This window comes from Equus quagga, unplaced genomic scaffold (genome assembly GCF_021613505.1).
Source record: "Equus quagga isolate Etosha38 unplaced genomic scaffold, UCLA_HA_Equagga_1.0 203_RagTag, whole genome shotgun sequence".
Lineage (NCBI taxonomy): Eukaryota > Metazoa > Chordata > Mammalia > Perissodactyla > Equidae > Equus > Equus quagga.
Genome location: NW_025798627.1, coordinates 10,242,010 through 10,266,134, shown reverse-complemented (window position 1 = coordinate 10,266,134; position 24,125 = coordinate 10,242,010). Strand labels below are relative to the sequence as shown.

The 24,125-nt window shown below is 36.6% G+C and overlaps 1 protein-coding gene across 2 annotated transcripts in view; it reads left to right on the top strand.

The window, feature by feature from the left end:
• Positions 1-24,125, top strand: part of LOC124233510 (PTB domain-containing engulfment adapter protein 1) — a 271,296-nt gene that overhangs the window by 201,156 nt on the left and 46,015 nt on the right. For both annotated transcript variants that reach the window (XM_046650656.1, XM_046650657.1), the window contains exons 5-6: positions 5,214-5,285; positions 11,491-11,589. In XM_046650656.1, coding sequence (XP_046506612.1) covers positions 5,214-5,285; positions 11,491-11,589 — 171 coding nt within the window. The remainder of the gene's footprint in view (positions 1-5,213; positions 5,286-11,490; positions 11,590-24,125) is intronic.

Here is a 24,125-nt window from a genome sequence, read left to right as displayed (position 1 = left end):
CTGCCCATGGGTCCTGTCCCCATGCCTGCAGCTCTCACTGCCCATAGGTCCTGTCCCCATGCCGGGGGCTCTTACTGCCCATGGGTCCTGTCCCCTCTGCTCTCAGTCAGGCCTAGTGTTTTGCAGTTCCGAGCTTCCCTCGCCATGTTTCTCCAGCTAGTTAACAACGTGGTTGGGATGAGATGTACTAATCCTCTGGCCATGGCTCAATTCAGTTCCATCTTTTCTTTCACCCTTCAGGCACCAGGCAGAGTGGAAAAGGATGAGAACCAGTCCTACCTCTATCCGTATACAAGCCTTTTGATGGCATGTACAATGAGAGTATTTCAGTTATTTGTGGTTTGAATTCTAGACTGTGTGTTCCTGACTGTAAGCGTTTAAGCGTTTAACGGTGTCTCAGGTCAGTTTCTTCCTGAATTAGACCCCGAGGCAAAGATTTGGGTGCAAGTGATTTAGCAGGGGACCTCTCCCAGGAACAGCCAGTAAGGGAGGAAATCAAGGAAGAGCAGAGCACCAGGTAAAGCCGCAGCCTCAGCCCACTTCTGGGGAAAGCTCTGCATCATAGCCTTACACCTAGAGTTTACCCCACCCCCAGGCAAAGGGGCTGGACCTTTATACTTCCACACCAGTCATTGGCTAAGGAATGTGGTGATACAGAGTGGGAAGCAAAAATCTCCCAGGTGTTTCTAGCTCTCAAAACTGGTAGCATGAGGGGCCAGCCTGGTGGCACAGCGGTTAAGTTCATGTGTTCCGTTTCTTGGCAGCCCGGGGTTTGCCAGTTCAGATCCCGGGTGCGGATGGCACCGCTTGGCACGCCATGCTGTGGTAGGCGTCCCACATATAAAGTAGAGGAAGATGGGCACGGATATTAGCTCAGGGCCAGGCTTCCTCAGCCAAAAACGAAGAGGACTGGCAGTAGTTAGCTCAGTGCTAATCTTCCTCAAAAAAAAAACAAAAACAAAAGCAAAAACAAAACTGGCAGCGTGATCTCATTGCACAGAGGGAATCCTCCAAAGGTCTTGAGTGTGAGCTGTTACCAGCAAAGCATGGGGAAGCTGGAGGATGGATCTTAATGCTGGTAAAGAGCCTCCAAGGAGAGCCAAGCAGGCATCAACAGTATGCACTAAATTCTAGTGTCTTCCCCAATCCATAAATAAAGGAATGGCAATCCCTCGTAATTATAAAACACTTTGCAGTTTACAGAGTTCTTTTTTTAAATCTCTTATTGTAATTGATCTTCAGAACAATTTTATAAGGAGAGAAGAGCACTATTATTATCCTTACTTTTCAAGAGTCAAATAGTAAAGTTATTTTTCTAGCATCTTCAGATTCTAAGCCTAGAGTTTATTCCAGCATGTTGCCTCCTACTTAAGAGTTTTATAAATATTTTATATAGATATATGGAATGCATATAAATATGAATTATTTAATCTAAGTATCATGATGACTTTTATATATTTAAAAAATATAGGAAATATTATAAGGAATAATCTACTTTTCAGGCTTAAAATTATTTCCATTAGGCCATCTAACATTACATAGAAAAATTTGGTTAAGTGGCGAGGTCCATATTAGATGTCTTTGTAGTTTAATTCCCACCATCATTCAAGGCTTCTTCCTGAGTTTCATTACTCAGATGGTTTAATTAAAGCCAGTGTGAAAGAAACATATTAAAAGGTTCTTGGAGCATTGCAAGAGGTTGATTCATTTAGAACGTACTTGGAGTTCTTCCATAATTTTCCCATATGGGCCTATTTGCATAAAATACTTATGACTCATGACATTTCTGCCGAAATATGAATATTCCTACATAAATATTTCCAGTAACTCTTACCATCTCTTATCAACACATCAGACATTCCCTTCTTCTGGTTCAAGAATCACTTAACAATGAAGAGTCTACCTTTGCCTCTCTGTTCCTGCTAACACTAGACCAGTCACTACCAGGTGTAGGGGAGGAAGGCAATTCCACTGACCTCAAGGTCCTTCTGGCTGGGCCACAGGTTAAATTCACATGAGACAGAATAACAGGAGAAAATCAAACAAAGCTTTGTAACGTATATACATGGGAAAAACTCAGGAAAGCTGAGTAACTCAACAAAATGGCTGAGCTGCCAATTTAAATATTATCTTTAGCTAAAGGCAAAGGAGGATGTTTGGGGTAGTGGTTTGGAATTTCAGAGGGGAGGAAGACAATTTACATGGGTGGAAATGCAGATGTTTGTTAAACAAGTTTTGGTGGGCCCAGCAGGGGCTTGTTGGTGACTTTCTATCACACCTATTTTACGTTATATTATAGCCATCTTATGGTATTAGGTCCTTCCTAGAACAGGCCTTCTGTGTTACGTTCTTTTAGGCAGTTTGCAGGGGAAGGTCAAACGTTCTTCCTGAGTCTCCTGAGCCCTTACTGTTTTCAGCTGGAAATAATCCACATACAAGAATGGTGCCTCTTGGGGCGGCCTGCCGTGAAGCCCATCGTGGGGAAGTTCTCAGTGATATGATAAATTCAGAGAACTTGAGAAAAGAAATTTACCCCATAGATTTACTCAGAACAAAATAGCTCCTATTGTATGAACTCCCCATCCTGTCCCTTGAATGCTTTATCCTTTCTGGGTGAACTAAAACAGTGCTTTTCAAGCCTGGGGACACACTAAAATCACCTGGGGAGCTTTAAAATACACAGATGCCCTGGCTCTGCCCCAGGCCAATTAAATCAGACTCCTAGGCACTGGTCTAACTTTAAAGCTCCCATGTGATTCTGTCCTGCAGCCAAGGTTGAAAACACAGATCTGAAACAGAAGAAATGTGACAGGTCCGTTGGTGTCAGGAATAGATTTGACTATCTCCCACATCTTACTAGCAGGTTTTCAGTTCCTTTTAAGCTGAGAATTTCTCTATTTATTTTGGTCTGTTTTGCAGGCCTGGTCAATCCACTTGAGGTCACAGCGGGCGTAACCAAGTGCCCAGTGATATCGTATCTAGGACCTAGTAGCAATTGTTGGGTGTAGTTTGAGCATATTAGAAAAAGGAACTGTTGTACCTTACAGAGTTTGAGAAGTGGAACTTTTTTTGCCTTGATGCTTCCGAGCTTCACTTTCTCTTCTCCATGGGCTCATCAGAAAGATCAGCAGTTATCTTCTGTATTTTCAACCAACCTTTCCTATCTGCTTTCCACTTCCTCCTGACCTCTTACTATTTTCTAACTCTGTTCCTTAGACTTTAGTACATTGAATCACCTATGATACTCTTAAAAGTATAATTTCCTAGCCCTACCCTTAAAGATGCCGATGTATTAGACTGAGGAATCTGCGTTGTTACGTTTTAACCTGCTCCCTGGGTAATTCTCATGACGGTAATACAGAGAGCCCATTTTGAAAAACTGGACTCTAATTTCTTTAGTTGTTATTGTTGTTATTCTGTCAAGAATGAAGGAAGGAATAAAATGTGATTTCAAAAGATACCCTGACATTACTATTTTGCCCCCTTCCATTCTGTGTTAACAAATGAAAAATATTCTACTTAATCTTTTGATGTAAAGTGTACACATGGGGGCTGGCCGGGTGGCGCAGCGGTTAAGCTCGCATGTCCCACTTCTCAGTGGCCCGGGGTTAGCCAGTTCGGATCCCGGGTGTGGACATGGCACCGCTTGGCAAGCCATGCCGTGGTAGGCGTCCCACATCTAAAGTAGAGGAAGATGGGCACAGATGTTAGCTCAGGGCCAGGCTTCCTCAGCAAAAAAAGAGGAGGACTGGCAGTAGTTAGTTCAGGGCTAATCTTCCTCAAAAAAAAAAAAGTGTACACATATACTTACACATATTTCTATATAAGAAGTGGTGAATTCATGACTGGTAGTATGTGACAAGAAAAAAAGGCTTTGGGAAAGTATACACACAATGAACTTAATGTTTATTTCCTATTTATATAGAGATATTTTATAGAATAAAATATCCATATTTCAGTTACAATTGGTCTTGAACATTTCATGACATTGAACTTCTATTTAGGAGGTATTATGTCTTTCCAGATTTGAGACTTTATTACAAAGTGGTAATTACTATGAAACTTTTTTTTGTGTTGGGGGATAGGTCAGGTTTTAACTAAAAACCTTCAGGGATATTTTAAAATTTAGTGAAATTATAGATCATGTGTGTTTTATTTTCAAATGTAGTTTACCTTATCACTTTGATGGATGGTGTATATTGAGTATTTTAAAAAGTTTGTATTTTTAAAATTTTACATGCTGTTGTTACCAACAAAGGGCATGAGCTACTCGCCATGAGACAAACGCCAGTCATCAAGAGGCAAGATGGTGGCAGAGAAAGGGCATTTTCTTACAGCTTGCTAGCAAGAGGGAAGATGGCTGACTAATGTCCAAAAGAACCATCTTAAGGCAGGCACAGAATCTTGAAACAAGTATATAGGCCAGTGGGTTACAGGAGAGGCATAAGGAATGTTGACCATCTGGTGTTACAGACTGGGAGTGGCCACACCAGATAGGTTCTCTGTCCGGGGATCGTCACATTCCTAAGGAGCTCAAAAGAACAAAGTTATCATCTTATTGCAGCTGGGAGGTACCTGGGCAAGCAGGGGTCATAAAATCTACAGAGCAGTTAGATTTCCTGAAAGCTGCATATCCAGCTGGATTAGTCAGTCAGAGGTCATTCAAAGTTACAATATGGCTTCTCTTCTACGGTGTGGCTTCCCTTGTGTCAACCTTGTGTTGAGCCAGTATCACTGAGTGTCATAATTGGAAAACAAAGAAAAATGTTGATTTGAAATTATAAACTACATTAAACCATATCAATATCTTAAAATATACTACTATTTAAATAAAATAACAAAAAGCGTTTATTTGCTTTGAATTTACAGATAACAATTTTTTAATTGTTAATATGTTTTAAATTTTGGGATCAACTTTATTCCTTTGGGCCCAGTGAAATAATTTTAGTTTCCTTTCCAGTAAAAATCTGCAAGTAAAATATTTAGGAAAAGTGTGCTTTTTAAACATCTTTGAATAATAAAAATTATGTGTGATTAAGTGATATATTTGCATTTTCATATAATATAAAATAATATAAATTAATAACTTCTATTTAATTAGGATTTGGATTTGCGTTAATGTCACACCATTCGATTATGCCATGTTACATTTTAAAATGATCTAATAATATATGCTGTAATAAAGCTTGTGTCTCACCAATGACCATTTTCAGTTTCTTGGCAGTACAGAAGTGGAGCAGCCCAAAGGAACAGAAGTTGTGAGAGATGCTGTAAGGAAATTAAAGGTAGGGAAAGCCCTCCAAATAAATGTCTGGTGTATTGATTCTGTCTCCAGTCATCAGTAGACTGATGAAAATTCAAAGCATGAATAGCTTTGTGGCAGAAATGGCTTTCAGCCTGTTAAAAATGGACTGTTGAATAAATATCACCAGATCAAAGAGATATATTTAGTAATAACTCTGTACACATAATTAATTATTTTTCTGAATGTGGCACACTCTTCATATTTTCCTAAGGTGTAATTTCTCATACTCAACAAAAAAATGTCATAGCAATATTTCCTAAGTGTTGACGTTTAGTAGCTTGCCTTTACTTTGCTTGGGCAATGTGAGCTCATGCCCTAACTCAGAAACTAGTAATGGTGTAACAAACTATCTAATAGGTAGGGTATTATATCCATCTGTTGAAAGTGTGGCGTTAGAGTTAATTACAGAGCAGAATTTTTAAGTGACACTGTATGTTAATGACAATTAATGGACAAATTCAAGAAGATCTGGACTTGTCCATGAGCAGACAGGGGGAAGTGATGAGACTAAAAGAGCAGAAAGGACATTTAATAAGCAACTCCATGTACTCATAATCAGCAAATTTCCTGAGAAAATCTTACGTAAGATACCACACATCTTAGCATGTTTTTCTAATTGCACCACATCCCAAAAGACGTTGTTTTCATTGAGATTTTCAGATTTGAAAACCTCCTTCAACAGAACTCTCATCTTTATCTCATTAAGAAATTCTAACATACCACGATTTTGTTTACACAGTTAATTGTTTTTCTTCAGAGCTGCTCTCACAATTCTTTTGAGAAACAACCCTTCTCTAACTTTATTTAGTTTAGAGCTCATCCAGTTATTTCACAGGAGGGTTAGGCTTCTGATAGTGTCAGGCAAAGTCATAAACATTAAAAAGTTACTACTTTGCTTTGCGAATGTCATATCAGGTAGACCCTACTAAGTGTTTTAATTGAGCATATTTGAAGTGGGATGGCTTGTCTTCTGGGCGAAGAAATAAAAGTAGATGATACTTTATCCATCCATTTTATTTGTAAATGTTTTACCTAATGTTTTTAAGTAAATATGCTAAAAGGTCCCAAGATGACATCACTCCTATTTGGAATAAAAAGTGGACCAGGCAACCATTTCTTTCCACTACTCCTTATGTAATAATTCAGACTTGCCCTTGTTTGGCCAGTACTTTTAGGTACTAATAGAGGATTAGAAAGGTCTCACAGTTCATGGAGAACATTTAGAATAAGTTTCTATTTAAATGTTCAAAATGTTGCACACTCTGGGCCTAAGTCCAGCTTCACTACAATCAGAATGTTGTATACAAGAATAGTGGTATTTACACTTAATGTTTCTTTTACCTAGTAGGCTCTATATTCAGTCACTCAAATCCAAAACCAAAAGGATTCAATTCTATAGTGACTAGATAAAATGTAAAGAGATATTTGAAATGAAACACTTTCAAACAATGGCTGGTTTTTATACATTTTTGTGAGACTTCATATGCAGTTCCTATGTAGTTTCATGTTTAGAAATGTACTCTGTTAATAAAGGAATGCGATTTACAATAAGATAAAAAATATTCAGTATAGTTTAAAAATGCATACTCAGTTAATAGTAGCTTTTGTCTTTCAAGTATCTTCCGGAATAAATATGTATTTATAAGCAATCTTTATTCTGCTGATTGCAAAATTTTTGTAGATCAAGAAAGTATATCTAAGGGTAATGATTCGTGAACTAATGAAAATAAATAAAACAATACTTTTTACCTACTTTTATTTTAATCTTTTTTTGTTTCTTTGTGTCGGGGTCAGATGCTATATCTCAGTATATAAGAATATTTATATTTATTTTAAGAACTCAGACCCTGGCTCTCTTTAATTCTGTTGTCATGTAGAAATGGCCAGAAGATGGTGCTATGGTTCTACTAAAAAGAAGACATTTGCTCATTAACTCTACTTTGTATTCACATCCCCCTTTTTGAATTTCCTGCTTACTTTTCTTGAACATATATATTCTGACTGCTTTTTTATCCATTACAGTTCAGTATTTTATTTCATTTGCTACATAAGGTAATATTTTATTTATATTTACTAATTTTTCAAAAACAAAATATTAATATATTGGCTTCGGACATTAAAGAAGAATTCAAAATTTAGGACTAATCCAAGATGATGGAAGACTTAAAGAGTTTCAATAATGTGTTTTCATGCTCTGTGCTTAATGATGCCTGATTATTTTTTAAGAAAAATTTTAAACTTTGATTTATTTTATTACCTACTATTTTTCTGTCATTTTGTGATGAATTTATAGTTTATAAATTTTTCTTAAATATATTTTTATGTGTTAAAGTCTTTATTTTAAGATACTGTGTTTGTCAAAACAACACATTTTCTATTTTTTAATCATGTTCAACAATTTCTATTTCTTAATCATGTTTTAGCCCACCGTTTAGAAAAATACCAAATTTTCCAAAAAATAATAATGGAAAAACCTTTTCAACTTCTATGTATTTAATAGCATTGCTAGTGTAATGAATTTTATTTGTAATAGTGAGTTATTTATTTTTATTAATACAACTAGTACGAATGTCAGAGGGCTCAATATATTTCATAAACATCTGCTTGTGATGTTTACATGTGGATGAATATTGGTATATAGATCAAAACTTCTTGATTTCTCTGGGAGATAACCAGATGATGGCGTTCCTGGACCCCAGTTTTAGAGGAGAGACCCCCTCACTCCAGTGGAGCTAACTTAAAATTACGTGACGCTACCTCAAGGAATGTGGCCTTGGAATCACTGTTGAGTTCTGTTAAATCTGGGCCCAGCAGTTTCTCGATTGGACCTCACTCTCTCGGTGTAGCATGACACTCTGTTTATGTCTTCATAACGAGTTATTTAATTAACAAACTGTTTAGAGCTTAATTTAATTATATAGTACATACATAGCTGATTCCCCTGCAGGAGTATTAGGAATACTTTTAATTAAATTAATAATTTAAGTATTAGAACCACAAAGAAGAATAGTAGCTCCGAATATTTGACTTAGTAATAAATTTATTTATTTTATTGCTCAATAATACATGTTCCATTAATAATATAGTTAGATTTCACTTTTTTGAAAGTTCTTTGAGAAACGAATAGAAATTCTGTGATGATGATATTGAAACTCAGTGGTGCTTCCTTTAAATTTTCTTTAGCTGTTCTACTTACCGGGGACATATATTTAACTAAGTACTTTATGTATTTCAAATAATACTTCATCCTTCCCCGTCATTTTATGATAAAGGTTTATTTTGTTTATTTGTTGGTTGTATCTGGATACCCTCCAGATTGCGTAGGCTTTACCCTCCTTGAGTATTTTTCTTGGATTATTATATTCAAGATTTGCTGGTAGATCACTCTATCTAGATGATTAAGAAATGAATCCACCAAAAGAAAAATGGGAAAAAAATTTGCAAAAAGGCTCTTTGACCATTAATATTCAAGTAGTAAATAGAGTGAGAAAAGAATACAATGTAAGTAAGAATGATGAGCGTGTCTTCTAAGTAAATTGAAGTATTGTGGAACAGAGTTAGGAGGTCTACAGGCAGGAAAAGAGACTTGGAGGGATAATGCAAATCAAAGAATGCAGTCATCTTAAATTTTAAAAAATGGGCAGGAATGAGAATGTTAAACTCTGTTTAAAGTATGGATTGTATAAATAGAACCTCAGGCACAGGTGTTTTGCAACATCTTTGCAACAACCAAGGCCAATAACCAGTGTACACCTTGATATACATGAAAATGTATATCAAATGTATATGAAATGTATATCAAGAACTGGGAATTTTTTTTTAATGCAGAACATATGCTCTGCAAATGCAGAGTTATTTGGTGAGTGGCTGCAAAACTAGATTCTAAGCCCGATTGCTCTAGACCCATTTTATGACCAGGGTTCTAGGCCCGATTGCTCTAGACCCATTTTATGACCAGGGTAAATAACTTCTCTGAGACTTATTTTTCTCATCTTTAAAACGGGAAGATTGGATTGGATGCCCTCTGAATCTTCTCTGAGCACAATTACTTCATCTTGATATGAAGCAGAGACAAAGGCTTCACAAGCCACAGATCAGATATTTTATGTTCGTGATTTTTTCCTTTGTCTCATTCTCCCTCCCTCCCTCTTGCTTTTTCTACCTCCAGCCCCTCCTCGCTTCCTTTCTTCATTTCTTCCATTCTTTCTTCCCTTTTTTTCCTGGCAGAAAAGAAATGACTCAACAGATAAGTTTAATATTAGTGGTTGTTTTGTGATAGACTTTTTGGAAACTAAAAGAGGTCACAGGAATGGTTGTGTCCAGATGTGGAAAAGGCCTCAAGAGCCACTGCTCCTTGTCTATTTCTGGACAAAAGCAGCCCCTGGGAAGCCAGCTTAGAATGCTTCTGCATCCAAGATGGGGATGGCTGAGTTCAGATACGTTCACACGGATGGAGAGCAGCTGATTTATTTTGTAAGCCTTCATATGTGAAAACCCTCAAATTGTTTTAATTATGGCAATACAGGAAGGAGATTACGAAGGGAAAAGAAACAAAATTAATCCACTTTCTTTGAGAGAGAGCTGGGATCATTTTTAAAGATCTGCACTGAAGCAAAACAAGTTTCTTAAAGTCAAAAAAAATTCTCTGGCACGAATTAGTCGAAATCATGTGCAGAATGTAAGACTGCTGGATACAAAAAAAAAAAAAAGCTGCCTACATTTGTAGAACAGAACAGACAGCAAGCTAAAAAATTATACCACCCAAAATGAAATAAAACAAATGGTACCCTCCTATCTTCCCTGGATATTAAGGTAGGCACTTCAAGGCATTCCTATATGCATTAATTATATTCCTCTCCGGGGCAGTGCAAAGCCATGAAAAGAGAAAAAGGCCGTTAACCACTCTCTGCTCCAGGACTGAACCATACCATGTGTATTCACATCTGCCCTAAATTAGAGAGAAATGCACAGTGCAAATAAATATGACACACAAAAGAGGACCAAACCCCCATCCGGCCTTACATGTGATCTATTTTGAGTCAACTTAGGATGATCCATGTGCTGAAAACATGTTTTATGAGGAAATAACATTTTGAAGTCCTAAAAGAGGGGTGAGAAATCCTATTTTTTATTAGTTTTTTTTTTTTCCATTTCTTAAAAAGAAAGCTAAGAGAAGCGAGGAAAGAAGGAAAGTAGGGAGAGAATAGCATTGCCAGATAAAATCAGGGCACTGAATAAACTGAATTTCAGATAAAAATGAATAATGTTTTTAGTATAAGTATGTCCCAAATAGAACATGGGACATACTTATAATAGTGTATATAAGTTATATGTGTGTAGACATATAGAGAGAGTGTATATGTGCATTCTAAAATAAATTTTTTTTTAAATAGTCATTGTTTAATGTCCAAATTTAACTGGACTCGTGTAACTTTTTTCCACCACCAAATCTGGCAATGCTGGGAGAGAGGCAGAAACTTCCTCTACCAAGTACGTTAGTCTGCTGATTTTCTTTCTGATTTTATAAGAAAACCTAATATACACTAACTAAATCAATAAGAAAATACAATAAATACTACTATGAAAGGATTTTAAAAATGTTTATGTTTTCAAGACACTCACTATCTTTATAATTCCTGGACTGAGCCTAGATCTGAGCCTTTTAGTCGGGATTATTACTTCAATTCTTAGCTTCAGTTTGAATATGGAAGTCTGTCTCTTTTCGTTCATTGATTTGATTGGGTAGGATGGTATTCCAAACGAGAGAAGTATCTAGAAATGACAAGGATGGCTGATCCAGTGCTAGCGGACCACAAGTTTTCTAAAAGTATTAAAAAGAAAGGAGCCACAGGAAAAGAAATGGATCTCTGCTTATCTTCCCAGAAAGAGCTTTCATTTTCTCCACTGGTATGGAGATGATTTTTTAAATATCATGAAAGAAGTGCATTAAAAATGTTTTTAAAAAGTTACTGAAAATCAATTTGATTTTATTGATAGTAATGGTTGATTACTATGATTTCTAAATATTTTGAAGCTATGTGGGGAGTTTATAAAATAATTTATCATGGGCAATAATTTATTTAATGAAAGTCCACCACTGAATACAAAGTCCACATATGTATTTCTTTGTGTTCACTCTCCATAGAAACAGAATTATGGTTTTGTGAATAATTTTTCATTTACAGTTTGCAAGACACATCAAGAAATCTGAAGGCCAGAAAATTCCTAAAGTTGAATTGCAAATATCAATTTATGGAGTAAAAATTCTAGAACCCAAAACAAAGGTAAGGCTTATTTGTGAATGTCAGAAGCACTCTGATCTCTAATTAATTGCAATTATATTGCTATTTTAGTGAGTACTTAAAATCTGTTACCTACTGGCATTGCTTAGTTCTAAGTTAATGACAATTTAAAACTCTATAGGATTTTTAGGAGGAACAACCTTTGGGATTGCTTTCTGAAGGGTCTGTTCTTCAGCCTGGATTTGGAATATAATAATTTATATTAAGTGTATTCAACAGTATTTGGTCTTACATTTAGGATTTTTTCTTCATGTGCTGTGAAAGAGATGAGTAAAGTGTGGTTCACTGAGTATGAAAGAAGATGAAACTGTGTGCCATTTCTTAAAATGTCTTGGACTGACTCTTACGGCCTGTAGACATGGCATGTATTAGTTTACTAGGGCTGCCATGATAAAGTACCACACACTCGGTGGCTCAAACAACAGAAGTTTCTTTTCTCACTGTTCTGGAAGCTAAAATCCGAGATTAAGCTGACAGAAGGGTTGGTTTCCTCAGAGGCCTGCCTCCTTGGCTTGCAGATGGCTGCCTTCTTGCTGCCTCTTTACAGGGTCATCTGCACACACACACAGTTCGTGTCCCTTTGTGTGTTCAAGTCTCTTTTCTTCGAGGATACCAGTCGGATTGGATAAGAGACCACACTAACGGCCTCAGTTTAACTTAATCATCTCTTTCAAGCCTTATCTCCAAACATAGTCACATTCTGAGGTACAGGGTGTGTTGGGGGTTAAGGCTTCAACATTTGAATTTTGAGGGAATATGATTCAGCTCATAACATAGCCTAAACTTAAGGTCCTTGTATTTAAGAGCCTTTTCCCTTACAAATCCAATGAAAAAGATTTAAAATATAACTTATTCTGGCTTCACGTTCATTAATATATACTTGTCATGGATTGAGTATGCACTGAATATGTACTTATTTCCACCTCAGATTCCTATATTGTATCCCTAATCCCCAACGTGACTATATTTGGAGTTTAACTGAGGTCTTAATGGGGCCTTAATCCAATAGGACTGGTGTCCTTATAAGAAGAGAAAGACACCATGGGTGTGTGAGCAAAGAGAACAGGCCCTGTGAAGACATAGTGCGAAGGCGCTGTCTGCAAGCTGAGGAGAAAAGCTTAACCAAACCTGCTGACATCTTGATCTTGGATTTCCAGCTTTCAGAACTGTGAGAAAATACCATTCTGTTCTTTAGACCACCCAGTCTGTGGTATTTTGTTATGGCAGCCCTAACAAACTAATACAGTGCTTTATTCACGATGCCTCAGAATTATTGTTTAGTAATTTTAAGAAAACCATAAAAGTCAGTTTGGAAATATTCAGTAACATTCAACTCCAGTTATCTTACAGATATATATTGTCAATGCTTTCTTGTAACACTGTGCATTCTTACTGACAACTTAATTAAATTTGAAAGCCCAAGGAAACCCTGACCTGTAAAGAGATTATGAAAATATTTTTCACAGGTCTGCAACTTTTCAGCCACTAGTCCAGCCTTTGCCATTGATCCCTTCATCTGTGTGCATACCAAACCCAGACAATGTCTTGCTATTCCAAGTGTGCTCTGTGGACCGGCAGCATCAGCATCACCTGAGAGCTTGTTAGGCTGTAGAATCTCAGACCCCATTCCAGACCTACTGAATCTGAATCTGCAGTTTAAGAAGAAACACAGTGATTCTTAGGCACATAAAAGTTTGAGGGGTTCCGGTGGAGTCTGCCGCCTCATTTTCAAATGTAGTTCATGGAATACTTGCATTAAAAATACTGCAGACATTTTGAAAAATAAGTTCTAAGGTCCTATCTTAGCTTACAGAATGAGAATCTCCCTGGAAATTTTGCATTTTTACTGTTTGAGGATAACTGGAGTATGGCATAGATGCATCCATAGTTATTGTTCAATTCCAAATTAAGAACAATGACATTCTTTCAGATTTCTCAAGCCATAAATTTAAGACCTCCCACAGCTATCCTAATTCCTTCTATTATCCACACTCAGTATTAAATAACAAACCAAGAATTGGACACTTTTTTTTGGTTATGGCTAGCCCAAAATAACCATTGCTGAGCTGGCTGAAAGTAGACAAAAGAAGTGGCAATGGGATAGTAGAAGGTCTCTTCAGGCATACAATGGAAAATGTGTCCAGTCATCCCTCAGTGTCCACAGGGGGCTTGGTTCCTGCCCCGCTGCAGGTACCAAAATCCACGAATGCTCAAATTTTTTATATAAAATGGCATACGATTTGCATATAACATACGCACATCCTCCCATACTTTAAATCATTTCTAGATCACTTATAATACCTAATACAATGTAAGTGTTATGTAAATAGTTTTTATACTGTATTGTTCAGGGAATAATGACAAGAAAAAGAGTCTGTACGTGTTCAGTACAGTGCAACCATCATGGCCCTTTCTATCTGCAGTTGGTTGAATCTGTGCCTCCGGAAGGCTGACTGTAGTTTGGTGGGAAATGAGGCAATTGAAAGTGCGGCTTTATCTACTGAATAAGTGGGTTGGCTGAGATGAATTCATTAGGCAAGTGGTAGTTACAAAAGAACAAAAGGCTGAGGAAGCAATAATTTGCAGAGTGACAATGTAGTAACGAAAATATGGTCTTACATGGAAGTAAAAATAAAAACAATCCGAGTCCTACATTTCCTTTTTGAAATTAAGTGGATGTTTAGTGGCAACTGTCCAACCAGAACAGGTCATTTGTAGGCCGTGTTTGGGTTTAAGGTTTCTTCTAAACCATATGGATCCTGTAACTGTTTTGGAGTGTATGCGTATGTAATTAACTATTAATTTAATTTCGTACATGAACGTTTAGGACTTGTCAAAGCACACCTTGAAATATGTAGGGCTGATAATACACTTCATGTATCCTCTGCGTGTATTCTTGTTCTTTTTGATTTGAGTCTACCTATAACGTATCCTAGGCTATAAAAATTTCACCAAAACCATAATCTGTAAATTTTAATCTAGTAAACTATTCTCCTATCGTTGAACATTTACAATGCTTCAAGTTTTCCATTAATTGATAGTTTAAATGTTTAGAAAATACAAATATGATTAAATACAATATAGAGAGAGAAGTTTAGTGTTTAGAATTTACAGTTTAATAATGGCATATCCTTAGAAAAGCACAAAATAGAAAGACCTACATCTACTACAAGATGAGTAACACTAACACGTGGGGTGTGTGTGTGAGTATGTAAAGAAAGATGGAGAGTTGGATTATGCCAATGCAAATGTAGCACCGTGTTACCAGTTGCTGATTCTAGAGTCCCCCATAATAAGTCTCCCATAAAAATTTGTTTTCCAGGTGGCCAGCTCTGTGGTTTAGTGGTTAAGTTTGGCGTGCTCCACTTTGGTGCCCCGAGTTCAGTTCCTGGATGTGGAACTACACCACTCCTTGGCAGCCATGATGTGGCAGCGACCCACATACAGAGCAGAGGAAGATTGGCACAGATGTTAGCTCAGGGCGAATTGTCCTCAAGCAAATAAAAAGAGGAAGATTGGCAACAGATGCTAGGTCAGGGCTACTCTTCTTCAGCAAAAAAAAAATTAGTTTTCCATTGACAATCTATCAACCATATCGTTCTGTTCCCTAAACTTTTACTGTCAAATCTCCATGCCTCCATCAAGCTAAACTCAATGCATGTACACGATTGATGGGGTTTTTTTGAGGTCATGCTGGCTTATAACATTGTGGAAATTTCAGGTGTACATTGTTATATTTCAGTTTCTGTATAGACTGCATCTTGTTTACTACCAATAGTCTGGCTTTTATCTGTCACCACACATATGTGCCCCTTTACCCCTTTCACCCTCCTCTCAGTCCCTTCCCTTCTGTCAACCACTAATCTGTTCCCCTTGTCCATATGTTTATCTTCCACATATGAGTGAAATCATATGGTGTTTGTTTTTCTCTGTCTGACTTATTTCACTTAGCATAATACCCTCAGGGTCAATACATGTTGTTGAAAATGGCACAATTTTGTCTTTTTTAATGGTTGAATGGCATTCTATTATATATATACCACATCTTCTTTATCCATTCGTCCATCAATGGACACTTGAGATGCTTCCACTTCTTGGCTATTGTGAATAATGCTGCAGTGAATGTAGGGATGCATAAATCTCTTTGAATTGTTGATTTCATGTTCTTTGGGATAAATACTCAGTAATGAGACAGCTGGATCATATGATATTTCTATTTTTAATTTTTTGAGGATTCTCCATACTATTTTGTACAGTCGCTGCACCAGTTTGCATTCCCACCAGCAGTGTATGAGAGTTCTTTTTCTCCACATCCTCTCCAACATTTATTTCTTGTCTTAATTATAGCCATTCTGATGGGTGTGAGGTGATATCTCATTGTAGTTTTGATTTGCATTTCCCTAATAATTAGTGATGTTGAACGTCTTTTCTTATGCTTGTTGGCCATCTGTATATCTTCTTTGGAAAAATGTCACTTCATGTCCTCTGCCCATTTTTTGATTGGGATGTTTGTTTTTTGTTATTAAATTGTATGAGTTCTTTTTTATGTTTTGAAAATTGACCCCTTTTTGGATATATGATTTGCAAATATTTTCTCCCAATTGATGGATTGTCTTTTAATTTTGCTCCTGATTTCCTTTGCCTTGCAGAAGTTCTTTAATCTGATTTAGTCCCATTTGTTTCTTTTTTCTTTTGTTTCCCTTGCCTGAGTAAGCATGGTATTTGAAAAGATCCTTCTATGATCAATGTCAAAGAATATACTGCCTATATTTTCTCCTAGGAGTTTTATGGTTTCAGGTATTACATTCACGTCTTTAATCCATTTTGAGTTAATTTTTGTGTATGATTTAAGATAATGGTCTGCTTTCATTCTTTTGCATGTGGTCATCCAGTTTTCCCAACACTATTTATTGAAGAGACATTCCTTTCTCTGTATGTTCTTGGCTCGTTTGCTGAAGACTAGCTGTCCATAGATGTATGGTTTTATTTCTGGGCTTTCAGTTCTGTTCCATTGTTCTGTGTGTCTGTCTTTCTGCCAGTACTATGCTGTTTTGATTGCTATAGCTTTGTAGTGTATTTTGAAGTCCAGGATTGTGATAACTCCAGCTTTGTTCTTTTTTCTCAGGATTGCTTTGGCTATTTGGGGTCTTTTGTTGTTCCACATAAATTTTAGGGTTCTTTGCTCTATTTCCATGGAAAATGTCATTAGGATTCTGATTGGGATTGCATTGAATCCGTAGATTGCTTTAACTAATATGGACATTTTAACTATGTTTATTCTTCTAATCCATAAGCATGGGATATCTTTCCATGTATGCCTTCTTCAATTTCTTTCAATAATGTCTTATGGTTTTCAGTATATAGGTCTTTCACCTCCTCAGATAAATTTATTCCTATGTATTTTATTCTTTTTGTTATGATTGTAAATGGGATTGTATTCTTGACTTCTCTCTCTGCTAGTTCATTATTAGTGTATAGAAATGCAACTGATTCCTGTATGTTGATTTTATACCATGCAGATTTGCCGTGGTTGTTGATTATTTCTAACAGTTTTTTGGTGGATTCTTTAGGTATGTTCTATATATAGATTTATGTCATCTGCAGACAAAAAGTCTCACTCCTTCCCTTCCAATTTGTCTCTCTTTTCTTTCTTTTTTTTGCGTAATTACTCTAGCTAAAATTTCCACTGCAGTGTTGAATGGGAGTGGTGAGAGTGGGAATCCTCATCTTGTTCCTGTTCTCGGAGCAATGGGTTCAGTTTTTCACCATTAAGTATGATGTTGGCTGTGGGTTTGTCCTATATGGTCTTTATGATGTTGAGGTACTTTCCTCCTATACCCATTTTTTCAGAGTTTTTATCATAAGTGGATGCCATATCTTGTCAAATGCTTTCTCTGCATCTATAGAGATGATCATGTAATTTTTATTCCTCATTTTGTTAATGTGGTGTATCACATTGATTGATTTGCAGATATTGAACCATCCCTGAGTCCCTGATATAAATCCCACTGACCAGGGTCTGTGATCCTTTTATTGCATTGTAGTATTTGATTTACTAATATTTGGTTGAGGATTTTTGCCTCTATGTTCATCAGTGATGTTGGCCTGTAATTTTCCTTTTTTGTGTTGTCTTGTCTGGTTTTCGTATCAGGGTTATGTTGGCCTAGTAAAATGAGTTAGGAAGCATCGCATCCCCTTCACTTATTTGGAAGAATTTGAGAAGGATGGGAATTAACTTTTCTTTGAATGTTTCGTAGAATTCACCAGAGAAGCCATCTGGTCCTGGAACTTTGCTTTTTGGGAGGTTTTTGATTACTCTTTCAATTTCTTTCCTTGTTATTGGTCTGTTCAGATTCTCTATTTCTTCTTCATTCAGTTTGGGGAAGTTGTATGGTTCTAAGAATTTATTCATTTCTTCTTGGTTATCCAGTTTGTTGATGTATAGCTTTTCACAGTATTCTCTTACAACCCTTTGTATTTCTGTGGTGTCTGTTGTAATTTCTCCTCTTTCATTTCTGATTTTATTTATGTGAGTCTTCTGTCTTTTTTTTCTTAGTGAATCTAGCCAGGGATTGTCAATTTTACTTATCTTCTCAAAGTATCAGGTCTTAATTTTATTGATCCTTTCTATTGTTTTCTTGGTCTTTATTTCACTTATTTTTGCTCTGATTTGTATTATTTCCTTTCTTCTACTGATTTTGGGCTTTGTTTGTTCTTCTTTTCCTAATTCTTCTTCTAGGAAAAACTAAGCTTGTTTATTTGAGATTTTTCTTGTTTGTTGAGGTAAACCTGTAATGCTATAAATTTTCCTCTTAGTACTGCTTTTGCTGCATCCCATAGGTTTTGATGTATTGTGTTTTCATTTTCATTTGTCTCCAGGTCTTTTTTGATTTCTCTTTTAATTTCTGTATCTATCCAATAGTTGTTCAGTAGCAAGTTGTTTAGTCTCCTCATAGATGTATCTTTCCCAGCTTTTTTCTTGTTGTTGATTTCTAGTTTCATAACATTATGGTTGGAAAAGATGCTAGATATGATTTAAATCTTCTTAAATTTATTGAGGTTGGCCTTGTTTCCCAACATATGGCCTATCTTTGAGAATGACCCATGTGCATTGAGAGGAATGTGTATTCTCCTGTTTTGGGAAGCAATGTTCTATATATCTCTATTAAGTCAATCTGGTTTACTCTTTCATTTAAGGTCACTGTTTCTTTCTTGACTTTTTGTCAAGATAATCAATCCATTGATGTAAGTGTGGTGTTAAGGTGCCCTACTGTTATTGTGTTGCTGTCAATTTCTCCCTTTAGGTCTCTTAATAGTTGCTTTATATACTTTGGTGCTCCTGTGTTAGGTGCATATGTATTAATACGTGTTATGTCTTCTTGCTGGAATGTCCCTTTTATCATTTTATAGTGCCCATCTTTGTCTCTTGTTATCTTTTTTATTTTGAAGACTATTTTGCTTAATACAAGTATAGCTATACCTGCTTTCTTTCGCTTGTCGTTTTCTCGGAGTATCATCTTCCATCCTTTCACTCTGAACCTATGCTTATCTTTAGACCTGAGATGGGTCTCCTGGAGGCAGCCCATCATTGGGTCTTGTTTTTTAATCCCTCCACCCACTCTGTGTTTTTTGATTGATGAATTCAGTCCATTTACTTTTAGAGTGATTATTGATATATGCGGGCTTCATACTGCCATTTTATCTTTTGTTTTCTGGTTGTTCTATGTTTCCATTGTTCCTTTTTCTTTGTATTTCTATCTGCCATTTCAGTTTGCTGGTTTTCTCTTTGTTTATGTGTTAGTACTCTGCTATGATTTTTTATTTTGTGATTAACATGAAGTTTGTATGTAACATCTCATAGATGAGGTAGCCCTTTTTTTGATGGTCTCTCGTCTTCGTTAGCCTATGCAGGTTCCATCCCTCTCCTCTTCCCCTTCTATGTTTTTGTTGTTACAAATTATGCTTTTTTGTTTTGTGAGTTTATGACCAAATTGAACTGTTTTTAGTTATTTTTGATGGTTCTTTTTCTTTTATCCTTTATGTCCTAATTAAGTGTTTACTAACCTATTTGGATGTAGAGCTGAAATTTTCTGATTTTGTCTGTCTATCTCCTTGCTCAAAACTTTGTAAACCTTTGCTTTTTTGTTTCAGGTAGGAGGGCTTCTTTCAGCATTTCTTGTAGGGTAGGTCTAGTGGCAAAGAGCTCCCTCAGCTTTTGTTTGTCTGGGAAAGCTTTTCTTTCTTTGTCATATCTGAAGGATAATTTTTCTGGATAGAGTATTCTTGGCTGATAGTTTTTGTCTTTCAGTATTTTGAATATATCATTCCACTCTCTCCTATCCTGTAAGGTTTCTGTTGAGAAACTGAAAGCCTGGTGGGGTTCCTTTGTAGGTTATTTTCTTCTCTCTTGCTGCATTTAACATCTTTTCTTTGTCATTGACTTTTGACAGTTTTACTATTATATGCCTTGGAGAAGATCTTTTTACATTGATGTAATTAGGAGTTCTATTGATTTCATGTACTTACATGTCCAGCTCTTTCTCCAGGTTTGGGAAGTTCTCAGCTATTATTTCTTTGAATAAGCTCTCTACTCCTTTCTCCCTCCCTTCTCCTTCTGGGATGCCTAGAATCCTTATGTTGCTTTTTCTAATTGAGTCAGATATTTCTCAAAGAATTTCTTCATTTTTAAAAAATCTTAGTTCTCTCTCCTGAGAGTTGTCATTTTTCTTTTGTTGTACAGTGTTACTATAGTTCTTCGTGGTGTTTGATGAATTGATCCTCTGCTGGTGTATTTGTGGTAGTAATCACCTTTTCTTATTTGGGTATGGCATCAGTTACTTTGGTTCTGGTCACTTGGGTCTCATGTTCCTCTACTGTCTCTCTGCAGGCTTAGATGCCATTGTCCCATGTGTTATCTGCATTGCTGTTCTCCAGTTGTCTGAGGGTGCTGGCTGCACAACTGCAAAGGGTGCTGGGCTCATGGGTGTCAGTATCTCTGGTGGGGTCCTGGGGACCCAGGGACTTGTATGCAGCTCCTGCTGCTCATGGAGCTGGTATCAGGGGTGCCAATGCTGCCACTGCTCCACTGACCATTGTGAGCAGGGACTGCTGCCATACCACCACTGCCCCACAAGCAATCATGTGCATGTGGAACTGCCACCAGCTGCCACCACCACCCTGCATAGCTATTTGACTTTTGATCATTGTATTTTGCCTTATCCAAATCAGTAATACCAATACTTTTCTTTCACGTCTCAAAGTCTCAATTTCCTATACTTACTAGGTAATTTTCAAGAGACCCGATTGAATCTTTCTCCCAAAAGTAAGTTTTTCACGCTTTTAGTGGGAAAGTAGTACCTCCATTTTCATCCCTACCAAACTTTAAGAGTGATCTTGAAGTTTTAAAATCTTTGAAATGTTTTGTAAATTCAGTTATATTACATCTGAATGAGAGCAACTGGCTTTTAACATATATATTACATATGAATATAGTGTATCTGACTCTATTCATAATAGTGGTTATATGGAACATGCCATTTTTAGAATCCATAAAAAAATATAGGTAATCTAAAAGAGAGATTTACCAGCTCTGCTAGGCATCAGTGCCTAGGAGGAGACTCCTAAGAATGGTGATTGCTGGACTACACCCAGGCCTTTCAGATGCAGAATCTGCAGAACAAGACTTAGAATCTATATTATAAAAAAAGGAAAACAACTCACACAAACAAACAAACCTGCCCATATGACTCTCCTACAGCCTGTTCACAGATAGGCATTTAGTAACCAGTGTTTGAGGGGACATGAGTAAACCAGAAAAAACATCTCTCATTCATTTTATTTTGGATATAAGTTGTAATTTAGGAAAAATACAATCAAATGCTCCTAAAATAAATTTATTCATTGTATAATTACATGTATTAGGCAGGATTTAAAAATTTATGGACTTGATAGGAAATAGACCATTTTTTCTCCCATTTGAAGGGATGAAAATGGAAGTGAAAAGCAATCTCCATTGTCTCAAATATCCTTTCTGTGTCTTTTTCCCTTTCTACTTTTTTCCCTTGTCCTCCAAATGAAGATTATGTAGTGCTGGAAAGATGTGGTTTAGGTGAATTGGGGATTTATTTTTGGTGGCAATGTTAGCTCAAGGCGAATCCTCCTTAAAAAAAAAAAATCTCAATAAATATTTGCAATATATTTAAAAAGAAAAAATTAAGATGATTCCCAACTGTCATAACCAAAGGCTTTCTGTGATCATACTGGTTGGTGACTGAATGAGGACTGCATAGGTTTCACCACCAGCTGTGTAAATGGTATGTTTTCATGTTACTTATAGTTTCTCTTATAAATGGAAAAGAACAAGTCATTTTTCTATATTGTATAGCAATAATATTTCTCTTTATGTATCATTAACATGATTATGCAATTAATAACGTGATGTTGACCTGCTGTCAGTGTTTGGGAGCTACAGTGTGACCGAAGGCTATTGCTTGATTGACTGTGTGGGGCAATAAAATTTTTTCTCTACCTTTTTAGGTTCTTGTGGTTGGTCTAAGAATTAAACTGACATGAGAAAAACAAACAAATTTAATAAGATGTATACCTCCTGTATATATGGGAAAGACCCAGGAAAACTGAGTAACTCTCTGAAATGGTGGAAGCTATCACCTTAAATACTATCCTCAGCTAACATCAAAATACGATGTTGGGGGTGGGAGAGTCAATTATGGGACGTCACCAGGACAAGCACAGTAAACAAAGATAAAGCTATCATGCAGGTTTAAGTCCTTGCCTTCTCCATTGGTAAGAGTTTCTGCAGATTTAGATATCCTCCTCTTTCTGGAACAGAGAAGGAGGCGCTCTTACAAATGGAAATGTCCTTATAAATGTAAATGTTTTTTTACAAAAGGTAATTTCTACTGTTTTCAGAGCTTTTCCTGTGTCTGCAGTTTCTTAAAAAATCAGCCTAAAATAATCTTTATGTTAAAGAGATATATTTTGGAGTGGCAAATTCTGCTCCCCTACAACTGCTTATTTATTAACAAATGCTTTATTAACAATAAAACAAAAGATATGTCAATGAGAAAGAGACTAGTCAGTCAGACAAAGTATAGGAAAAGAATAGTCTCAGACAAATGTGATCATTATCCATCTAGCACTAACCACAGGAAGGGAAGATGCCCTCATCAAAAGCCTTGGTGTTGAGCTCTTCTTTTTAGCATTGTTCCTCTCTGTTTCTGAAATGGATGGATCAGACTATTTAGTAATCTAGTAATTACAAAAAACTGTAGAGGAGAAAGAAGATTCCTCTACTGTAGGTTCTTCTGGCTGGTCTAAGTATTAAATTGACATGAGACAGAATAACAGGAGAACATCAGACAAGTTCAATAACATATATACATGGGAGAAACCCAGGAAAACTGAGTAACTTGCCAAAATGGCTGAAGCCACCACCTTAAATAGCATCTTCAGCTAAAGACAAAGGACGTTCTTGGGGGTAGTAGTTTGGGACTTTAGAGGGGAGAAAGGCAATTCACATGGAGATGGAAAAGCAAATGTTTGGTAAACAAATGTTTGCCATACTTTACTAAAACAATCAACATGGGAAGGACTTTGATTAGATGGGCCTTGCTAGGTTCATCCCTATTTCCACACCTAGAGTTATCTATGGTGATAGCTCCTTCCTGGGACAGGCCTTCTATCTTAAATTCTTTTAGGCAGTTGGGGGAAAGGTCAAAGTTTCTTTCTGAGTCTTTTGTTTTAAAAATAATCAAGCCAAAGAATCACATTTGGGGGTGGCAAATTCTGGTTCACCACACAGTCATACAATATACTTCCTCATTTTAATTTTCATGCTTGCCAAACAACCCTTTGATGACTTACCATTTGGTTTCTATGTAGGGAAAGAATGCAGTGCTGCAGAGAAATTCTGTTAACCTTTATTTATATATCTCATTTTACGTACTCATTTTAGTCTGATGAGCAGTAATGTGAACCAGGGTGATAGATCAAATCTCAGCAAGCTGAGAGGTCAACCCTGAAGTTGGAAGGATGCAGTGACAGAAGCTATAGTTGCAGCGTGTGTGTGTATTTTATTTATTTTTTGCAGCATTTATCTTTGTATTGACTGGCAGCGTTGATTCAGTCATTTGGATGCTGGCTGTTTAGACCTTCCTCATTCACTGCTCCAGTGAAACACATTACGGAAGTGGCGAGGAAAGATGATCTTCCTAGACAGAAGAGGTTCAAGAGTTTATGAGTTACGATGAAGACATGTAAAATACAATTTAATAAGAAAACTAAGGATGAAATGGTAGTGTGTTTCATATGAACCTGTGTGCAGATGAACTTGTTTTAAACTGTAATGGTAGTTACTTGCAGGAAGATAAAATGCGAAGTGTTCTGGTTTAAAAAGGTTCTGATAATTCTGTAACCTTCTGGGAGTATCTTAACTCTCTGAATCTCAATGTCCTCCGAAGTAAAACTGCAGAGTTTAAAGTAATGGTCTCTTAAAATTC